The 21802-nt window shown below is 43.1% G+C and overlaps 1 protein-coding gene across 1 annotated transcript; it reads right to left on the reverse strand.

Moving 5' to 3' along the window:
* Nucleotides 1–4584: 4584 nt before the first annotated feature.
* Nucleotides 4585–21710, reverse strand: HTATSF1 (HIV-1 Tat specific factor 1). Its single transcript, XM_004713394.2, has 9 exons — nt 21523–21710; nt 18610–18772; nt 18211–18258; nt 17564–17718; nt 14936–15090; nt 13506–13605; nt 8030–8119; nt 7220–7357; nt 4585–6720 (listed from the first exon to the last, which is right to left on the reverse strand). The coding sequence occupies exons 1-9, from the start codon at nt 21688–21690 to the stop codon at nt 5641–5643; spliced, it is 2097 nt and encodes a 698-aa protein (XP_004713451.1). The 5' UTR covers nt 21691–21710; the 3' UTR covers nt 4585–5640.
* Between the last annotated feature and the right edge of the window lie 92 nt (nt 21711–21802).

Below are 21802 nucleotides of genomic sequence, written 5' to 3' on the forward strand. Positions count from 1 at the left end.
CTCAGTAAAAGCTACGAATAACCAAAATTTAAAACTGTCGAAAGTCAACAAGTATCATTAGGAGTATATGGATGAAAATATCATTTTCAACTATCAGATTGGCATATAGTTAAAAGATCCATAACGCCTTGTATTAACAAAAATATCAAAGAGCCAGACCCTCTGGGACACTGTAGATGTGAACGCAAATGACTCCAGCATTCCTGGAGGGCAATGTGGGCGACCAAAAGCTGAAACTTTCTATTCCCTTAAAGAGCTAGTTTTTGAAACTCAAATGGAGAATCTTAGCCTGTCCTATAAGGTCGCTATGAGTCAGAATTGACTCAATGGCAGTGAGTTTGGTTGTTGTTTTTCAACAAACTCTGTTAAAAGTTTCAAAAACTTAATGGAGCAGTTCTACTTTGCCCCAATGGAGGTGGATTTGGTTTCCATAGGAGCCTTGGTGGCATGGTGGGCTACCCCTTTGGTTGCTAAGCACAAGGTCAATGAATCAAACCCACTACGTACGTGAAAGACGAGGCTGTCTGCTTCTCTAGAGTCACAGTATGGGAAACCTTTTTTTTTTTTTTTTTTAGTATGGAAACCTTAAGGAGCTACTCTGTCCTTTATGGTCACTATTAGTTGGAATCAAGTTGATGGCAGTGGGTTTGGTATTAAAATGTCATATATATTTATAGTGTTTCTTCAGAATAAATTTTATTAAAAGCCTGAATTTAACAAAGTGAACATTTACAAAGGTCACCACAAGCCAGCTGTAAAATTTCAACATAAACACTGTTCATCAATGCAATCCTCCAGAGATGGATAACACTGTTGATCTTTGTTTGTTTAAAGAATTAAACTAAAGAATTCCAATGTATAGAGTGCTACAGTGCATTTTTTTCTTCATCGAATGAGCAAAGCCTGAGGTTATTAAAATGAGCAAAACAAAATTGTTCAAGGAGCTGATATCAAGGGCTCAAGTAGAAAGCAAATGTTTTGAGAATGATGATGGCAACAAATGTACAAATGTGTTTGACATAATGGATGGATCTATGGATTGTGATAAGAGTTGTACAAGCCCCCAATAAGATGATTAAATAAACCAAAAAAACCTAGTGATTACTTGTCTGCAATATTTATTTAAAATCTATTTTATTTGATGGTAGGAAACAAAACACACCCCTATCCCTCCATTTTTTCAGTTTTGTAAATGAATTAGGATACGCACGATCTAAATGCATAGTACAGAAATGGCCAAGCAGAGTTCAAGCTTTTTCTCGATTATGTGTATTTGGTAAAGCAAAGACATTTATTAAACAGCATTACCTCAAATGAGCATTTCTGGGCAATAGTTGGCAGCATAGCCAGTGTGTTCCTTACAGTTCATTAAGGATGGTCGAGCACCATATAATCACTTTAGCTTGAACTGCTGCCCAAATGAACAAGTAAATGCCTCGCCTCTCTTGTCACTGCTGACCTGACCAGCGCTTCTATGTCTTAGCAGCTCACTGCTAAGAAGCTTTCTTGCCTTCTCCATGGAGAATGAAGCACTCCCCACTGTTCCCCCGCCAGACTGCCATCACGGCACCTGAGCCATGAATCCTCAAAATGTAGCCTCTGGATTGGTAGCAGCAGCCAACTCTTGGAGCGTCCTCAAACTGCAGAATCTCAGGCCCCAGAAGCACGTCTCTGGGTGTGGGAGCTAGTGTTTTCTCTAACCTTACAGGGGATCCTCTCGTGTGCTCTAGTTCAAGCCCTGACCCAAGACCATTCTACTTGACCAGAGCCTCAGAGGTCTGGAGGTTCAAAAGAGGTCACATTCACATTGATGCCTACATCCCACTAGGTCCCTTGCTCACCTGCATTTGCAGGGCGCCCACGTTTTCCAGGCCCTTTGTTTTCCCTATTAAGTACTTCTGGGCATCCGCATGGGATGGGACACCCGCTTCTGAATTGATCGGGGCCATCAAACAGGCTACTTTTAGCAGATTGCTGTTGTTAGTCACCATCAGGTTGGGTCACACTTATGATCTATAGCAGGATGAGCGCCTCCCCAAGTCCTGTGCCAGTCTTTGCGGTCGTTAGTTCTGCACAAACCCACTTCCAATCTAGTCCCTTCCCCCAAACAAAAGTAGGAAATGTGTTATGGCCTGGTAGAGTGAGAAACAGAAACTATGCAGGTCACATGACCTGGCCTGTTCTATAACTTGCATTAGTCAGTTGAGTTGCCTCAAAGTCACGTGATAACATCTCTCCCACTGAAATGTCCTCCTCAACCCTGCGATCATCCTCTCCTCTCATGCACATCCATTTATCTCATATTTTCTGTTAATGTCTATGATCAACCAAAGCCCACTGCCACCAAGTCAATCACGATACATTGCTACCCTACCAGACAGAGGAAAACTGCCCAATAGGGGGAAAATCCATAAGAGTAAGTTCACAATATCTTGGTGCTAACAAGACATGTTAAATATTCCCCTTTTAAACATTCCCATGTTAAATAATCCACCTTCCACCATTCTCCACTCAGGCTTTACTTTGTTCAAGCTAATTTATTAGCAGTTCTTGACAGGTTTGGTTTAATTGTCAAAACGAATTTTTACAATTACACTTCTGTTATTTAAAGGTGTGATCAGAATATTTACTAGTTCCTACCTTTCCTCCAAGCCCCGCAAAAATCCCCAAATAGCTGACGGCAGGAAAATGGCTGCCGCGCAGACTAGGAAGAGGCTGAGGCTTCCAAATGGATGGAATTCTTCAGAATAAGCAGAGTTACGGTCACCAGAGAAGGGAGGGACGGACAACTGAGGTATTTGGAACATAGTGTTCCCGTTTTGTCCTATCAGGCTTCTCTGTAGGGAAGGAGTAACGATTTTTATCATTGTTTCAAGTTTGTTCCTAAGAAAGCAAACTGTGTCCTGACTGAGAGCAGGTCATTTGTCTCAAACTCCCCTCCTCCCCTGAAGCCGCTTCCAGCTCATGCATTGAGTGGAATATAGTACGCATTCTTCTTTGAACCCACCAACTGTTCTGTGGGAGAAAGATGAGGCAGTCGGTTTCCATGATTTACAGCCTCAGAAACCAACGGAAGTCTACTCTGACTTCCAGGGTCGTTAGGAGTTAGAAATGGACTACACAGTAGTGGGGAATAGATTTTATTTTTTTAGGTTTGGTAAATTGTTTAGGCATAATTTATGTCATCGCCAAAAAATGTGCCTGCTGTGGAGTCATCAGACTCAATGCAACCCTATCTCGCTCTCGCTCAGGGTCAATGCTGACTCATAGTGACCTGTGGGTTTCCAAAGCTAACTTTACGGGAGTAGAAATCCTAGTCCTCCTTGCATAGGATAGAGTGGAAGTGCCTCATAGGGTTTCAGAGGCTGTAAATCTTTGCAAAAGAAGACTGCCTCATCTTTCGCCCACGGAGCAGCTAGTGGGTTGCAATCAACCATTTGGTTAGCAGCCTGATGCTTAACCCATGGCACCACCCGGGCCCTTTTAAATTCTTGTCTTAAGAAATTCTGTCAGCTAACTGTTGAGGATGGGGTTGCTTAGCATGCATTTTTCTTTTGATGTGCCCCCCCCCCTCACACACACATCCTTTCACAGGGGGCAATAAAACCCTATTGCTTAGTAAGCATGTGTGGAAAGTGCTTGATTTGTAGTTCCTGTTATTTACCAATATCATCTCCTAAATTAGTGGTTCTCGACCTTCCTAATGCCGCGACCCTTTAATACAGCTCATGTTGTGGTGACCCCCCACCATAAAATTTATGTTGTTGACCCCCAACAATAATTGTTGCTACTTAATCACTGTAATTTTGCTACTGTTATGAATCAAGCAACCCTGGTGAAAGGTCGTTGAGGGTCTGGAACCGCTGTCCTAAATGATTTATCACTTTACAGATACTTGTGACTTTCACTTCCAGTGTGTTTGTGTGTCAAGAACAGGATTTGATATCAAATTCGTGAGGTGGGGAGAGATCAGCACATGTGGCAGCATCTTTCAGAGGTGCAATTTGTCTTTCTCTGACATACACACCTGCCTGCCCACCACGGGCACATTCACAGGAACATGTCCCCATCCCAGACTTGGTAATGCTGTTTCAGGCAGTGTGGCCTAGACACTAGTGAACCTTTATGACAGTCTTAGGAATGTACATCGTCAAAGGATAGCAAGGTAGTGGCTAGTATCTGAAACAGACTAAACTGTATACGGTTTATTGTCTTTTGACATTTTCTAGATTTCTAAACTTACAAATTTTAATATAAAGAAATGGACCCACTTCCGATGATCCTGGAATGTACATTTGTAGTCACCAGTCCCAACAGCTGTGTGCAGAAGGTAAGCATCCTTTTCATTGAGAAAACCAGTTATCCCCTAAAGTGTTTGAATGCTGGTGGACTGAACCCCAAAGTAATCCTTGTTCTCCTTTGTCATTTTTCTGTATGTAACTTCATCTGCCTCTTTTATGAAATCACCCCTGGTGACAATCCTGAAGATTTTAAGGCATTCTACAGATCAATCCAACACTTCTCAGAACCAAGGCAGGAACTCTTCTGTCCAATGAGAGCAATGACTACACCAAGACACTATAGTGAAATGCAGCAACGCAGTTTATTTTAATGCTTATAAGAAATGAGAATAACATCTTCATTCAACCTTAGAATTAAGCTCACCATTACAGAATTTAGAAAAGCATACTCCAGAAAAGAGCCCTAATTTCTATTGGGGCTACACACCGTAGCATTGCATGAGGCACTGTGGTTCTAAAACAGAAAGCCAAACACCAAAGTTAAGTCATACAAAAAAAAGATCTTAAACTTCAGGAGATCCATGAGCCTCAGACTGTGCACCTAAGAAGTTACGCAATCCTCATATATGTCAGACACATTACAGAATGTGTGTGCATGTATATGGGGGTGTGTGTGTGTGTAGAAATTTCATAATCTTGATCAAATTCAAGAGGGACCCCCCAAAGGCTCAGTAACAGTACACAATACAATTCTAGTTTCCCCCCGACATTTTCAACAACGATGGAAATGGTGGATTGCACTTTTGCACATCTAAGAGTATATTTTCATAGAAAGAGGTAGAAAAGAAAACAAACAACACCAGCTTGCAGGAATTGGGCAGGGGAGAAACTTCGAAGGGTTATCTGTAAGTTTCACAACCCGTTGTGGTTCAGAGAGGGGACGTGGGGGGCTATGCAGTAACAAACTGGAAGCAGGAATACTCCCAAAGAATTTGAAGGTCCCCGTAGCATCATGCTTCAATAGGAAGAAACCAATAGCATAAATTTCCAACACAATTTCACTCAAATCCAATTTTCTGTTTCCGCAGATTAGCCACTTATTTTGATTTTGGAATATCACAAATTTCTGTCAGAATACATTTAAAAAAATTATTCTGCATGTGTTTAACCAATCTGGCAAAATAAAACGTATCTAGTTTGATTGTATTCTGACTCAACTTTCAAGTGAACACATGAGCACATATTTAAATTAAGTCGAGGTAAGAAGGAAAATGCCAGTGCATTACTATGATGGCATCCCACCACTACACGTGTGTTAGTGTCATACTGCCAAGTGATGACCCTGAAGGAGAGGCAAATTTAAGACAATGGTTTCTCCTGAAAAAGCAAGTTAAAGGGATTAAATATCATCATCATCGCTACTGAGGACAAAGCTGCTGCCTATGGACACGGGCGCTTCCTCCTGAGGATTTTCAGGGTAACTCAGAAAACTTTTCTCATCAGGATTCTCATCAAACAACTCAGCGTCTCCAAGCACATTTCCAGCAGTATCTTCCTCATCTTTCTTTTCTTCTGAATCTTCAGAGAGCATTCCCCCTGCCTCATCTTCCTCCTGATCCCCAGCATCTTCAGGCCCCTTTGCATCTGCTTGGTCTTCATCCTCTTTTTCCCCTGCCTTATCATCAAAGACATTGTCGTCGCCGTCCTCTTCTGTCTTTTCTTCAACTTCTTTAAATTCGGTCTCAGAACTTTCCTCATCCAACTCCTTGTCTGAGCTATCGTCTTCCAGTTCAGCATTCTCCAAATCTTGCAGCTCTTTCTCAAGAATTTTCTTTAACTCTTTGACACACTCATCTTCATCTATTTCCATTTCGAGATCCTCTTCTTCCTCATCGTTCTCCGAGTCGGCAGCTTCCTGGTTTGCAGGGCTGTGTTCTTCTTCTTTTTCCAAGTCAGCTTCAGATTCTTTTGGGGGGTCATTCTTATCTTCGGAACCCTTCTCAGCCCCGTCCTGGTCAGACTTATTTCTAAGGCGATTCTCTGGGTAACATTTGCGGAATTTCTTCTTCAGGGGTTCTTTTCCAGCATCATTATTTCCCGGCTCCTTGTCGCCTTCATCAGACACCCTTTCCCAGAAGCCTCCCTCAGACGACTCAGTATCGGAGCTGCTTTCCTCGGACTCTTCTTCAGACTCTTCCTGGATGCTGCCTGCTTTAGACTCTTCTTCAGAAGTTTCTTCTTCTGGCTTTTCAGATTTCTTTTCCGCTCCAGGCCCTTCAGGTGCCATGTCACCTGCTACATTCATGGGAGAAGTGGCAGGGTGCTCTGAAAAATGCCTTACTCGAGTAGAAGGCCTTGCACTTTTTGAAGTGCTGGCAAGATTCAGCTGCCCGGAGCCTGCGTTGGCCTCTGGCTCAGGGGGGCATGCCTCCATCACTTTTGAGCTCTCCTCTTCTCTCTTTCTTGTGGTCTCCTCCACCTAGGTATAAATGAACATTGCCATTGAAATAGTTTTCAGGCGAAAAGAAGTGAACTTTTCAGAACATTTCTAATATGGAGAATACGACTCTGCCTTTCTAAGGCACCTCTTCTGAGGCGATCAAAACAGCTCCCAATCTTGAGTTTCCATCTTGATTCATCATAGTTGGCCTAATATGAGGTCACTGAAAGAAACAAATCTACCGTGGAACTACAGAAATGCCTCATTTCTTCAAAAGTTAATATTTGAGCCCTGTCTGTACTCTGTAACACGGAAAGGCAGAAGCATGTCTTGGCTTGAAACGTTCTTTGCTTACTTATCACTCGAGAAAGCCTCAAAATTTCATGTGTATAAACTGAAATATGGAAACATTTTTCTTTCTAGCCTCTGAATGCAAGGTATTCTTTGAAATAAGTCTTGTTATCTTAGGTAGATTAAATCAAACCAGGTCTGTGAGGTCATCAAATAATTCATCTGCCCACAGCAGGTACAGGTTTACCTGGTAATCAGTAGTCCCATCCCATGTTTCAGCAGTGATTTTTTGGCCACGAAACCACCTCCCATCAAGGTTTTGAACGCAATCATCGGCATCCTCTGGATTTCTGAAGCGCACAGAGGCCATGCTATCAGGGTGTTTCTTAAAAGAAAAAAAAGAGAGAGACCAAGGGGGGAGGGGGCATAAATGAGAGTTAAAAATCAAACACACAGTTGAAAAGGTAAATACATAATGTTCTTACAAAAAACTTGAACTAAAGCTATGAAGTCTCTCCTCCTTCTACCTCAGTCAGTGATATGTAGCTAATTGCTTCTCTAGCTTAATCTTGCCTGACAAGAATGAAACACGGTGTCCTTGGAAATGTTTCTGATGACAACATTGCTTAGGGAGCCAAACAATATAATGGTTCAGAGTGTGGATGCTGAAGGCAGGTAGTCTTCTGCACGGTGCTTATGCTCTGAAAGTTTCAGCTTCCTCCTCTGAAAACTGGGTAGCCTAGGACCTACCTACCTAGCTCAAAGTGTTCGCAATGAGGGCAAAAGATGGGCAGACTGGGAAAAAGCAACTCATGCTTTTCTTGCACTTTCTTCTATTGACCAAGTGTTCTATAGTAACAATAAAGGAAACTCATCAAATCACCCAAGTTTAGCATGGGCCATCTAATTACTAAGAGCAGATGGTTGCCGCTCAGTACCAAACATACTGTCATTGATTTACAATCTGGAGACACCCTAACGGACATCTTGTAATGGATTGCTTATTAAGCTGAATGATTGCTTGCTGTGGGATTAATTTTCCATGCCATGAACTTACATCAAACAGAGTGAGCTTCTTAATCTTTCCAAATTTGGCACACTCCACTCGCAGGTCGCCTCTGATTTCATTTAACACCATTGGATCACCCTGCAAAAACACATATGATTAAGATCAATTTGCCCCTTCCTTTGAATGTGAATCCCAGGCATCGATTGTCTTGCCTTGACCAAACAAGAAGTTAAAAGCAAAAGGTTTCCTTTAAAGTTTATCCGCAAGTGTAGAAGAATATTCTTTTAATTCCCCAAATCAAATGAAATTGCACCACCAAGGCTGCTGCAGTTGCCACCACGACAGGTCTTCCCTGCTTCAAGACTGAGAAAACAGACAGGCATGGCCGGAGGCAGTGGGAGTCTTTGGTGGCAAAGGAGAAGGGAGGGGAGCATGCGTGGAAATCCTCAACAGCAGCAGCTGTCAGGGCAGAAGAGGGCCCGTGGCACATCCAAGTCAGAGGCTGCTTGCTCTGACGTCCTGCACAGGGAGCATGAGGATGCGGATGAGAGCCCTTAGCTTTGCCTTTTGAGAAGACATTTCAAGCAATGGAGGGGAGCGTAAAGAAATGCCACGGGTATCTAAGGAACAGAAACCCTAATCTTTATCCCCTTCACAAAATGTTCTACGATGTGTTTTTTTCCATGCCTCTGAGATTGTATTTGAATCCCCAGGGTTCTTGGCTCCTAGACATCAAAGCCTACCAAAGCGAAAGCATCAAAATAAGGAGCTGGTATGAGGTGCACAAGGAAATACTCTGGCACAGCCACGCGTCTATGAAGAGCACGCAAGCCCCCTGCTTTGGTTTGTGTGGACTTCAGGTGGGCCCTCAACCTCTCTCTCCGCCCACCAGCCCACCACCAACAGCAGGCTCTGACTTCATGAAAGGGGCTCTTAAAAGGTTGCATTCTCAACTTGAATTTCAATGACAAACAAATGGAAATCTGGCTATTCTGTCTTAGAATTTCTAAGGCAGAAGACTTAACACTTTTAAAATTCTTCTACTTTTTTATCACAGGCTTGTGTTCTCACTCACCAAACAAAAGAGGAATTACAAAGCACTAAAAAAGAGCGGTCAGCCACCCCCCCCACACACACACACGCCCAACACCTAAGTGCTTGCCCCCCCAAATTCGAACAACTGCTAGGTAGTTACCGAAATCCAATTTTGAAAGAAAACTATAAAATCCTATTCATGTGCACAACAAATCCAAGGCTTCTCAAACTGTGACTGGCAGCATTCTGGATTCGCCACACATATGGAACCTAATTTTGAAGACACCACTGACTTGCACTCTATAGAATTATCAGACCTGAGCGGAGTGGGAGTGGAACCTAAAACACATTTGGTGGAAGAGTTTTTGTTTTGCTTGCAGCGGGGGTGGGGGGGTGGCCTTGGTGCGGGTGGAAGGGGGTGGCTTCGGAGGGCAGGGATCTTGTGTTACTGAACTGCTATCTCTTCTCAGAACAGAGCCCAGTCTTTTGCATAAACAATCAGGTAAAACCATCTTCGCAAACTGAGAAACTATCTCCAATACTTCTATTTTCCTCACCCGGGGGAAATCAGGATGATATTTAAAATAAAAATCATTTCAAAAGCTTTAAAACATTTTTTTCAATTGAAGCATGGGTCATGGAAGGACATCTCCTTTATTGATTTACCAATCTCTCGGGTCTTTTTTTTTGACAAGGATATTAAACCTTAGCCAAAGTCTTCTCAGATCTCTGCTTTCATTATGTCGGCTTGAGAAACTTAAAGCTGACTAAATGAGCCTTCCCTTTATGAAGACCCCTTCACCTAGCTCCACCGAGAACACTCCTAAAGACACAACCTCCCAAAAGTCACACCGGAGAGTAAACGCAGACACACGAATGCCCAGAAACCCTCTGCTCATAATGGTTTTTCCCAGGGTGGTGTTTTGTGTCTTTCCCAGTGGAAGAAATAAGCCTTATTTCTCCTTCTTCTCCCATTGATACCTATACTGTCCGCTTGTAGCTGTTAGCCATCTATGTCTATTGAGCACTTGGAGTGTGGTTAGCCCACATTGAGGCGTATGCTAGGCACACCAGGCACAGCAGAGTTTGAAGACTTGGTACAAAAAACAATTACAAAATATTTCATGAATATTTTATACTGATTACGCGTTGAAATGATATGGTGATGTGAGTTAAACAAAATGAATTGAAATTTATCTCACCCATTGCACATTATCTTTTTGTTGCCGCAACTCAGGGATCTTAAATTCAACATGTAGCTCCCATTATATTTCTACCATACACAATGAGACACCTGCCTTTGCATTGGAGTTCGAATTCTTCATCTCTTAGCATTCAAATTTGCCAGGCCTTGCATTTTAAAAATATAGCTCCAAATTAAATATCAAAGAACCTTCTTGAGGTCACATTTAACATACTAGTCATGTGTACCCTGATACCAACAACTGTTTTGAGGTATGTCGCTCCAATGTTTGTTAACTTCTTGGAATAAAAATATATTCCACTCCCCAACCCTGATTTTTTTTCTAATACTCCACATAAACTGACGATTCAGTTTTGTTTTCCACTAAAAAATGCTGGTGTCTTTTCTTTAAGCTTTCAAGGAATCTTCAGTGGAACTGTCCAATGAAAGGAGGTGCTATTGTTGAACACTTTGAGAACAGGTTACATGGTGGGATATGATTGGACATCTCGATAGCCTAGGTAACAAAGAGCTACTACGATGGTGGATAGCACACTCTGAGTATCTTGATACACATTGAGGTCTAAGCTACAAAGACACCAAATGAATAAGATTGTTTCGTAGTCCCTCGTCAAACTAATGGGACCACATAGGATAAAAGAGAAGGGCAAACAAGAAGAGGACCACCTAGGATTTATTTGGCTGGGAATTCTCACTCATTAATGCCAGGCAGAGTACTTACCCTCTTTTGTGGCCTACCTGTCTGGGGACAGAAAACAACCAGGCACAGAACCTGCCTTCATTTGCAAAGATGCTAAAGAGAAAATGGTTCAGCCACTAGAATATAGATGAATGAAGAAGATTGGCTTGTGAGCTAACAGGAGTTTCATTCCACTATTCTGTGCCGTGTCATTCATCTCAATATTGAGGGTCTGGGTCCACCGGGAGCCAGACACAATTCTAAGCACTGGGAATGTAGCAGGGATCAAGGTTGCAGGAGTTTTTGCTCTCACACGGCTCACATTCTAGTAGTGATCAAATTATTTTACAAAATAATCCATGAAGGGGGGGAAAGGAGAGCAATAAATCCTTAAGTTTAAGAAAAAAATAATCAAGAATGTGCAAGTGTGAAAAGTTTATCCTCAAAAATAGTTCCCGGAGGGACCTTTCAGGGGTAAAAGTAGAATACATGTGGTTTGGGGGGTGGGGTGGGGTAGGAGGGGGGGCAGACAGAATGCTTGGTAAACCAGGAGAAGGTAAGCTTGCCAGGGGGATCGCCATACTCAACAAGATATGCTAACGGCATGGTAGGAGGTAGACATGAGAATGGCTCTGTTGTCTGCCCTTCTAGTGGGGTTCAAGTGTTCGCAAGCGTATGGAATGTGAGAAGCAATGGCCTCAAGCAAAAGAAATGCAATGGGGATACTGGGAGTTTGTGGGGGAAATCCCAGTATCTTTTCCTTCTATTTTGTCTGGAAGTTTTTGAAACCCCCTCAAATGCCTCATCTGTTACCTGATAAACAAATCACACATATACCAAGATGTGACAAACTGTAGGAAGCCCTGGGGGTGTCACTGATAAACTAGAGACTGTGATCCCTCATGCACTCCTTTTAGTGACAAGGATTGCATTTCCAAAGAGTGGCGGGTGTGCTTTAAACGTGCTTCATCTTCACTGTGAGTCTAAAGCCTCGGTGATATTTCAAGATTCGTCAGGATTTTGAGCCCACAGAAGCACCAAGCCACCTTATAAATCGATGGAGTATATCTTCCCAATGACCTCAAACCATGCTCAGCTCCAGAGATGCACCAGTAAGTCCTATCACAGCACTGACTAGATGGAACGCAACAGATCCAAGTCAGCTTCAACTCAGGCAACCGTACGCATAACAGAGTGAAACACTGCTTGTCCCGTGGCATCTCCGTGGTCTGTGCTGCTTGCACTCACTGCTGAGGCTGTTGTACCCATCTATCGCCATGAGAATTTCCCTCCATTTTCACTGCCCCTCAACTTTGCCCAAAATGATGGGCCTCCCTAGAAAATGGACTTTCCTGATGACATGGGCAACGTAAGATGATGTCTGCACACCTTCACTTCTGAGAACCGCTTCAGTCGTGTTCCGTCTGCGGCTGAATTGGTCCCTCTCTGAGGGGGCTAACGTAATAGCCACTTTGACCCTATCTTAATGCATCCAAGGAATGGGAATGGGCTTTGTTTTCAAAAAGAATCCGTTGATAACTTGGAGATTCGTGAATATGCTTTTTCTCATCACATAAATAGCTATCATTGCATTTCAGAAACTGGGCAGATAATTTTAAAAAGACCGTTTTTCTACTGATGATCATATCAGCCTGTGTCAAGACAGAGATAAGAAATAGCAGGCAAGAGGGAACCAATTACATGGAACTGTGTGTGACCTCCTCCCTGGGGGACAGACAACCAAAAAGTGGATGAAGGGAGAAGTCGGACAGGGCAAGATATGACAAAATACCCATATAAAAATTCAAGGGCTCATGCGGGAGGGGGGAGCGGGGAGGGAGGGGGAAAATGAGGACCTAATGTCGGGGGTTTAAATGGAGAGAAAATGTTTTGAGAAACGATGTACAAATGCGCTTTACACAATTGATGTGTGTATGGATTGGGATAACAGTTGTATGAGCCCCTAATAAAATTTAAAAAAAAAAAGAAAAAAAATAGCAGGAAAAAAAAAAAAAAAGAAAGAAAGAAATAGCAGGCAGAATGCAATTACCTTAATGGAAATGAATATCCCTTAAGCCTCTCGACTAGCTTTCTCCCCTCTATTTACTGTTTAGGCGACCTTTTTGTGTTAAAGCACGGACATTAAACATTATAAAATCCTCCCAAGAGCCACAAAAGATGGTGAAGAAAATGATGTCCTGAAAACCAATCCCCACTATGTCAAAAGCAGGGGCTGAATTTCATGAAATTCAGGTTCTTCCAAAGGATCAAACTTTGGGTGCCAAAGCAGTTTGCATTCGCCAGGGTGAAATGGGTACTCGTCACCCACATCAGCCCATATGCGAACTGTTCTCAAAAATCCACTAGCACCTCCCACACATCTTTGCATGATTTAAAAGAAGTTGTTTTCCATATCAAGCAGTAGCTATTGGGGCCACCGGATGGATGCTGAAGAGTCACTAGAAGACGGCTCTACTGGACTGAAGAAAAGAAAGCCATGTCCCTGCCACATTCAAGTATGAATAGGGGCCGGAGAATGATGAGGCAAGGCAAGCTTAGCAATCCCTTGAAAAGAAAACATGGCAGGTAGGAGACCCACTTCCTACCTCCAAGTCCATACGTTGAAACACATTTCTGAGGATGACAACTCGCTCATGGCGCATTCGGGGTTGTCCAGCTTTCTTCTCAGCACTCAGATCCAACTGCCTATTGCAAGATAGCAATAACAAGAAACTGTGACTTTTGTTTCTTATTTGCGGGCACTTATTGGAGAGAGAAAAGAGGACTGGTGGTGCAGCAGGTAAGAACTCTGCTGGTAACAGAAAGGTTGGTTTGTTTTCTCCGTGAGAGAAAATGAGGCAGTCTGCTGCTTCCCCAAAGATTTTATGGCCTTAGAAGCCCTATGGGGATAGCTCTCTCCTGTCCCCATAGGGTCTCCAGGAATCAGAATCGACTTGATTGCAATGGGATGGGAGAACGCAAGAAAGGAGGGCAGTTAATATAATCCTTCAATTTTGAATATTTCATGATGATAATGGACCCAGTATCTGAAACTCCCAGAATACATTGTTCTCAGAACAACTGGTTTCTGATTTCAAGGAAACTCTCGAAAGTTAATTTCTTGATATTTATGACTTTTTAAAAAAGATATCATTTGAGGCTTAAAAAAATTTAAATATTGTATTTGGGTTTTAGGCATTTTATATGGTGACAAAGAAACAAACCAGGCTGAAATAGGTGTGGAATATGAAAATCCTCATGCTTTATTACAATCTTAAATTTTACTGGTATTGCTTGGAGAACTTTGTAGGTACCTGTTTTGGAATATAACTGTGTCGAAACTGGGAGGCATCACAACCTTGTTCCTTTCCCCCTAAGCATACTATTGTTAGACGTGTCCTGAGAGCTCACGCCTCCAAAAAGACTTATCGTCTTGCCTACTTTCTTTTTTTTTAATTAAAAGATTTTCTTAATTTCTTAAAATTAGCATATTTAAAGTTTATTACACAAATCTTTTCATCAACAAAATGACTACATTGTGGATCTACTATCTTTCACTGCAGGGCAATTAACATGATAAAACCTATGCTTTCTCATTTCTACCACCTACTAACAGTCCCGTACACAGAACGGTTGCCCCTGCCACTGTTGCCGTGGGAGCCCTGGTGGTGTAGTGGGCTACAGGGTCACTGTGAGTTGAAATCAACTCGATGTCAGTGGACTGTGTTGGGAGTTGATTGCAATCCACACTGAACACGAACTTACAGATCTGTCTAATCGGATATCCAGCAGTAGTCAAAGAGATGACTTCTCGCAACCTGGTTATACTACATTACACACCTTAGCCGATGATAACCGCCACTACTGCGGAGTCACCCTGGCCATATCTATAAGGAAATCTTCCAATTATCTAATTAGATTCCTTTCAAGTAATTTGTAGGCAGATTAGGTGATGCAAAATGAGATGGCTATTAAAAAGAAAGGCTTCAAGACATTTATACAAAAGCTTTCAAAGAGGGCAAAATGCAATACCCACTTTTGTTGCTCCGGCTGAGTCTTGTCCTCTTCCCGCTTCTTACTTGAGGCCTCATACTCCTCCACCAGTTGAGGCGCTGCCACCTCGGCTTGTAATTTGTGTCCTCTGAAGTGATCTTCATCCAAATGCGTTAACACGCGCTGCAGAGATTCTCTCTTTGTCAAGGTCAATTAAAAAAAAAAGTCACTAAGTCAGATGTCAAGATGAAACTTCAGGAGTTTCTTTCGGTGATTCATGACCACGCACAAAAAAATGTATTTAAACCCAACTGCGAGGGTCCGGACACCTGCATTGGATTCATAGCTATCCCTCACCAGCGGTGAGAACTAGGGCCAGGTCTGCAAGTGCCCTGAGCCCTCAGCCTCCTCCTCTGTACAATGAGGGGAGCAGAGCGGGTGGCATATGGACTCATGCAGCCAATGGAAGATATTCTCTGGCATGGGGTGGGTGCGCAATAAAATCTACGGTTATTGGAAAAGCAAGTTGGCCTCTGGAACTTGAATTCCTTTATCTGTTGAATGAGGTGGTGGGTTTGCAGGATATCTGAAGGCCCAGTACCATTTTAAAACCCCATGACACTCCAACTGAAAAGACAAATTACTCAAAGAAATAGGACTAACAGAGGTGGCCTTTACATTGTGTGTGTTTGCTTTTGCCAAACCAAATGAATTCTAGCCCTGCTGAACGGTCAAAGGTGATGAGTTGATAGCTTGTTCGTGAAGCACGTTTGTGGATTCAGAGTCCCATCCAAAGCAGGGTCCAAGCTCTGTGGACCCAGGGAACTCACAAAAGGGCACGCGAACGAACCTACGGGAGCACATCAAATATGGATTCTGGAAGAATAAAGTTTATTCTTTTGGAACTCAAGTTACTGAATTGCCAATCTGGCAACTTGCACACATGGAATTCCGCAACATCATTTTTTTTTCTTCACAAAAAGCTTAAAATCCAATCAAATCTGTTTACAGATTTTTATTTTTATTTTTTTTTAAACATTTTATTAGGGGCTCATACAACTGTTAGCGCAATCCATACACACATTAATTGTTGCTTACAGATTTTTAATCAGCCTCGAAGAACTTATAAAAAAACCCCAGATTCCTCATATCTGAGCACTGGACAAGTGTCTTCCTATAATGGTCCTCTAATTCCCACCATGTGGGAGACCCAGGTAAAAAATTTCTACTTTCCAGAAAGCTACCAACTTCATCCTACTCTTGTTTTGATCTGTGGTGGCATAATAGGCTCAGCATTTGGGCTGCTAAGGACCAGATGGTCAAACTCACCAGTTGCTCTGTGGGAGAAAGATAAAGATCTACAGCCTTGGAAACCTATGCGGCTGTTCTCCTCTGCCCCATAGGGGAGCTATGAGTCAGAATCGACTCAATGGTAGTGAATTTTGATGACACATTTGGGTCAGCATCACATCTTTTGTACCCTGCACTAATGCAAAACATACATTTTAAGGTGCCAGGTGATTTAGAAATGATGACTGCCTTTGGTATTGAGTTTTCCCCGTGGGAGCATGGGACCATGACTACAGGAAGATCGGAACATTTCTGTTAGCACTAGTCTCTTCTTTCCTACCGTATATACTCGAGTACAAGCCGGGGCACCTGATTTTACCACAAAAAAACTGGAGGGCTTTTTCAGCGTGAAAAATGTGCTGAAAAAACTCAGCTTATACTTGAGCATATATGGTATTCTCAAAACACGTGTAAGGTAACATCATCTCCTTTATATATTCTCATTCAGGGCTCAATACACTTTATTAGTAAAGAGCCCGAACTCAACCTCACTGCCACCGAGTTGATTCCCACTACAATACAACAGGATAGCACTGACCCTGTGGGTTTCCAAGGCTGTGCATTTTTACAGGAACAGGTAAACTTGTATCTCCCCTGTGGAACAGCTGGTAAGGTTTCCTTCCTACTGCTGACCTGGCGGTAAACAGCCCCAAAGTGCTACCCACTAGGTCAACCAGGGCTCCTTTGTAAGGAGCCAGTTAGTAGCTATTCTAGGTTTTATAAACCATACAGTCCATGCTGCAAATACTCTGCCACTGAAGTGCACACACCTCGGCAGACCGATACCTCATTGAATGCATGGGGTTGCTTATGTTTCCCCACCAAACACTTGAATTACAAAAACGGGCCACCAGAGCTTGCCAAACTTGGGTCTGATTCATTCTGATGGGCCAATGTATGCTATAAGCTTTTATCGCTAGTTTGGGGATTAAAGGGAAAAAAAAGTGTTCTGAGAAAAAAAAAATATATATATATATATAAATATATATCATATGTAACGCATACAACACTATTTTGACCTAAGGAACTAGCCTTACCAATATAATACACACAGACAAAAGCTGAATTTTCAGTTTTCTTTCTATCCTGATTTGAATAGTTCTGCTGGTCAGTTTATCAAAGCTTACAGCCCCGGTTCCTGGGTTCCAGCCACAGATGCCTTGGAAGAAAGAACTGGTTCTGATAAAGCAACCACGGACGGTCCTCGGGAAGACGGTTCTAGTTCTACCTGCTACCCCGGACTCACCATGAGTAGGAGTTGATGTAACACTTCCTGGTTTCTCAAGTTAAATGAGAAATTTAACTTGACCGCATAACTAACCTTCGAATAACAGCAAAGGGCATCGCCTGAAAGGTTTCCTTGATCGTCTGTGTAAAGCTTGACCTTAAATTCATCAGTTTCAGGATCTCTCAGAATGATACCAAATTTGGACATGAACTGTATAAACTCATCCACTGTAGTGTCTGGAGGCAATCCTATAAGATCAATTTAAAACAAAAAACAAAAACCCAAAAACACTTTTATCATGACAGCTGCAATAAAGGCGAGGTTACCCAGGAGAAAGGTATCACTTAGATGGGCGCTATGTTGATTTTCTAAATGTTTCGTAAAATCCTCACTCCTACGGAAATGAGGAAATTCCATGTATTCAAATATACATTTAAATGAGGCTTTGCTGAAACCTCGGATCGCTGAACTTGAAGGGTCAAGCTACTGTAACTTACTGAAAGCAAGCCATATGGATGGCGTGGAGAGTTACGCACGCTTTTCTTAGTACTGTAATAAGCAACGATCATATTCCTCACTGACGCACACAGCTGACCAAAAAGTTAAAGTGATTCTAGGGTCAAGAAATGGGACTTAGAAAAAAAGAGTGGGGGAACTGAAGACGAAAAAGGACTTTGTAAAAAAATCTCAGAAGCAAAAAACTTTTCCAGCCTTAACTCTGCTTACGGAGGTGTACCTACCAGACACATAGATATTTGTTGTGTTTCTGTCTTCGGCATAAAGCCATCCTAAGGAACAAGAGGAAATCAGTAAGTAAAACACAAGCAAGGAGAGGCAAAGCTCACATCTGAAAATCTGAAACCTCCAGGAACATGAAAAAATAACTCAAATGGCTGCCCAGCCTTCAAAGTATTTGACTCTTTGGATAGGTAATTAGTGTCAGAGCCCTGCCTGGGTTAAAAAAAAAAAGGGTGGTCAGTTTATCTTGTTTATTGATGATTGTGATGATTTTATTTTAAAAAAGGCAACAACCACCGCTTGATTTTATTATTGCTTCAAATATAACTTACATCTCTAAAATGTTCACACAGACAGACGCAGATTTGTAAACTCGGCTTTTACAAGCTAGAACCACTTGCCTGATTTGGCCTTTCTTTTGACTCCCCTCCTTTTGGGCTTGGGGGGCTCACTCTGCGGAGGGTCTTTGATCTGACCCGGATTGACATTTTGCTCATGCTGAGTGGTGCTAGATGCTCCTTCATCTGGGGAGCCATCATTGCCCGGAATGACATCTTCAGTGGTCTAAATGAGAGAGGCGGTAATACATTCACATACAAAAATTCAAGTTTTAGTTTTCTCCCATAGAAAGTTTTCATATTCAGTTATACACAATAGCACAGATGGGGTTCTGTGGGTCATGGCTTGAGCAATTGCAGTGCAAACGCAAGATCCACCCCCCCCCCAAACCCATTAACATTGAGTTGATTCCAACTCATAGTGGCCCCTAGAGGACAGAATAGAACTGCGCCACAGGGTTTCCAAGGCAGATTTTCACGGCAACAGATTTGCTCCCTGGTGGGTTCAAAACTGCTGAACTTTTGGGTAGCACCTTGTGACTGAAATGATCAAAAAGGAAGAAAAAGAGGAGACACCAGTACTTGGATTATGACCATGGAAGTCTGAGATAGTGCAAAGGCGTTTTAAAGTGATGCTGGTACCTTTTCTATTCTCGCGCATAATTTACCAGCTCTCCATGTTCAAGGGAATTAAAAAGCTACAAGTAAGGTCACAAAGGAAGCATTAGTTCAGGATCACAGGACAAAAACCTACAGTTCTCTGGAAATTTGTATACGAATAAGTACACGGAGAAACAGTTTTTCTTCTACTGCGTCTATACACAAACATTATCTGTACACCAAGTACTTAGCGCCCACAGGCAGGGACCCTGATTTGGGGTACAGAGAATGAACGCACCATTGAAAGCCTTCATTTTAACTTGATCACTAATTAAGCCAAATGATCATTTAGTGTCAGAACAATTTCAAGTCATACCTACCTACCTAAACGGGAGGAAAGTCCTATTGCACAATGGGGGGAAACGTGTACTTGTGTTTTCACACCAATCAATATTAGGCACACAGAGGAGTGGGGAAATTTAAAGCAAAGTTTGAAAAAGTTAAGGGCTTCCTAAGCATTTAAAAGGTCAGTCAAAAATTAATCCATCATCAGATTAGTGTTAAAAGTACTCAGAAAAGTGGACGAAAGGAAATGTGTAGTACTCTGGTTGGCCCGGACGATTCAGGCATATAATGTGCCTTTAACAATATGGAAGCATTGGACTACATAGACATATGAAAAACAAGAAAGCAAAATGGGGAGAAAATGCTTTAAAGAACAGTCAAGCTGCACCACGGACGTCGGCTTCTATTAGGCGCAGTGGCTCTCAACCATCCTAATGCCACGACCCTTTCATACAGTTCCTCATGTGGTAGTGACCCCCCAACCATAAAATGATAGTCTTTGCTACTTCATCACTGTCATTTTGCTACTGTTATGAATCGGGCGACCCCTGTGAAAGGGTCGTTGGGTCCCAGAAAGGGGTCGCACCCCACAGGTTGAGAACCGCTGCTATGATGGGCTTGCAGTTCAATTCCTGCCCTTGTAGTTGCCGATCAGTTAGTTGGTAATTGACTCATAATAAGCCGATGGGCAACAAAAAGATACACTGCCTGCTCTTGCGCCTTCCTCACAATGAATGCTGTTTGTGCCCATTATTGCAACCAATGATGTATCAATCTACGTGCCTTCCCGGCTTTCCACGGCTGCTCCACCTTACCAACAAGCATGGTGTTCTTCTCTACTGATAACATATCCAAAGTACGTGAGACAAAGTCTCCCCCCTCCTTGGTTCTCAGGAGCATACTAGCTGAAGTCTATCCAAGATCTGTTTGTTCTAGCAGTTCAGGGTACTTGCAATCATCTTTGTCAACAGCGGAATTGAAAGGCACCAGTTCTTTCACGGTCTTCCAAACTTTCGACGCATATGCGCCCAATAAAAAATATAACCAAAAAAAAAAAAAATATATAACCGTTTGGGTCAGGCACACCTAGGATTTCAAAACAATATCCTAAGCTCTTCCACACTTTTTGAAACGGTCTTGTGCGGCCGATTTGCCCAATGCAATATATCGTTTGATGTCGTGATTGCTGCTTCCGTGGGCACTGGTGAAGGAACCAAACTAAGAAGAAATCGTTCACGGCTTCAATGCCAGCGCACTACCTTTTCGACCCATCTACAGGAAGCGTAAATTAAAAGGCTACTTTGACCGCCGTGCTGAGAGAACCCAGTTTAACACGAGTTGTTTTTTCCATCTAACCTGAAATAAAAACACCTCCCAGTTTCCAAGTACTTCCAACAAATATCCACGGATCGCTTCCGTCTACATCTCGTGCATCTCTACTCATATACTTGTGGCTGTGTGGTAAAGAGAGGCATGAAGTTCATTCAGTTTAAAAAATTAGCTGCGCCCCCCGCCCCTTACACGCCGCGCGCGCGTCCCGCCGCCCCCTGCAGTTGACTCAAGAAGGCGCATTTTGCACATCGTTCGCACACTCCACCTCTGAATTCCCAGGAAAAGTGCGATCGGCAAACCGAGATCAACCGCTCCTCAATTTGTTTTTGGCGTTTCTCCTCTTTGTAAGAAAAAAAAAAAAGCGGTCGGTCGCCCAGGCAATAACCTATAGAGTCGCTCGAAGTCAGAACGGACTCGCCGGGCAGTGAGTTCGGTTAAGTTTGACGCTCAGAACCGCCTCGGACCTTCGTGGCTCAAATCAGGCACAGAAAAGGCTTAAAGAAGGACATTTGCAAACTTCTCCCGAAAGACTCATGCCGCTTTTCATCAGCGGGCAGGCAACCGACACAACAAAAAGAAGCGGCGCAAGCCGCGGCGGGCGCGCTAACTCGGGACGGGGCTCGGCAAGGAGAACCTGAGCGCAGTGCCCCGCCAGGCGGGCTGAGTGGCCCGCGGCGGCGGCACCCGCGCCCTCCGTACCTTGGGGACCCGGGCTTTCTTGCGCAGAGTCATCTTGAAGGTGTCAGCCTGCCGCTGCCCCGCAGGTCCAGCTTTTTCTCCTGGAGCTTCCTGGGGGTCTCCGCCTAATTCTTGCATCCACAACTGCTCATCAAACTCCTCGCCCCAACTGAAGTTGGAGTCGCTCATGTTTCCGACTTAGCCGCGAGGTAGGGTCCGGGCGAGCGCCGAAGCCAGAGTGAGCTGGAGTGCAGCTGGGACTGTGAAGTCCGCGCGCTGCCTCGCCCCCGGCCCGCCCCCC

Source organism: Echinops telfairi, unplaced genomic scaffold, assembly GCF_000313985.2.
Source record: "Echinops telfairi isolate 266 unplaced genomic scaffold, ASM31398v2 ScPeMD7_20;HRSCAF=75, whole genome shotgun sequence".
Classification (NCBI taxonomy): domain Eukaryota; kingdom Metazoa; phylum Chordata; class Mammalia; order Afrosoricida; family Tenrecidae; genus Echinops; species Echinops telfairi.

Coding starts and splice junctions, on each gene's coding strand:
- HTATSF1 (XM_004713394.2), bottom strand. CDS start 21,690: ATGAGCGACTCCAACTTCAGTTGGGGCGAGGAGTTTGATGAGCAGTTG. Junction 17,719..18,210: donor AACAAATATCTATGTGTCTG/GTAGGTACACCT, acceptor TTGATCTTATAG/GATTGCCTCCAGACACTACA. Junction 6,721..7,219: donor ATGGGACTACTGATTACCAG/GTAAACCTGTAC, acceptor ATTTATACCTAG/GTGGAGGAGACCACAAGAAA.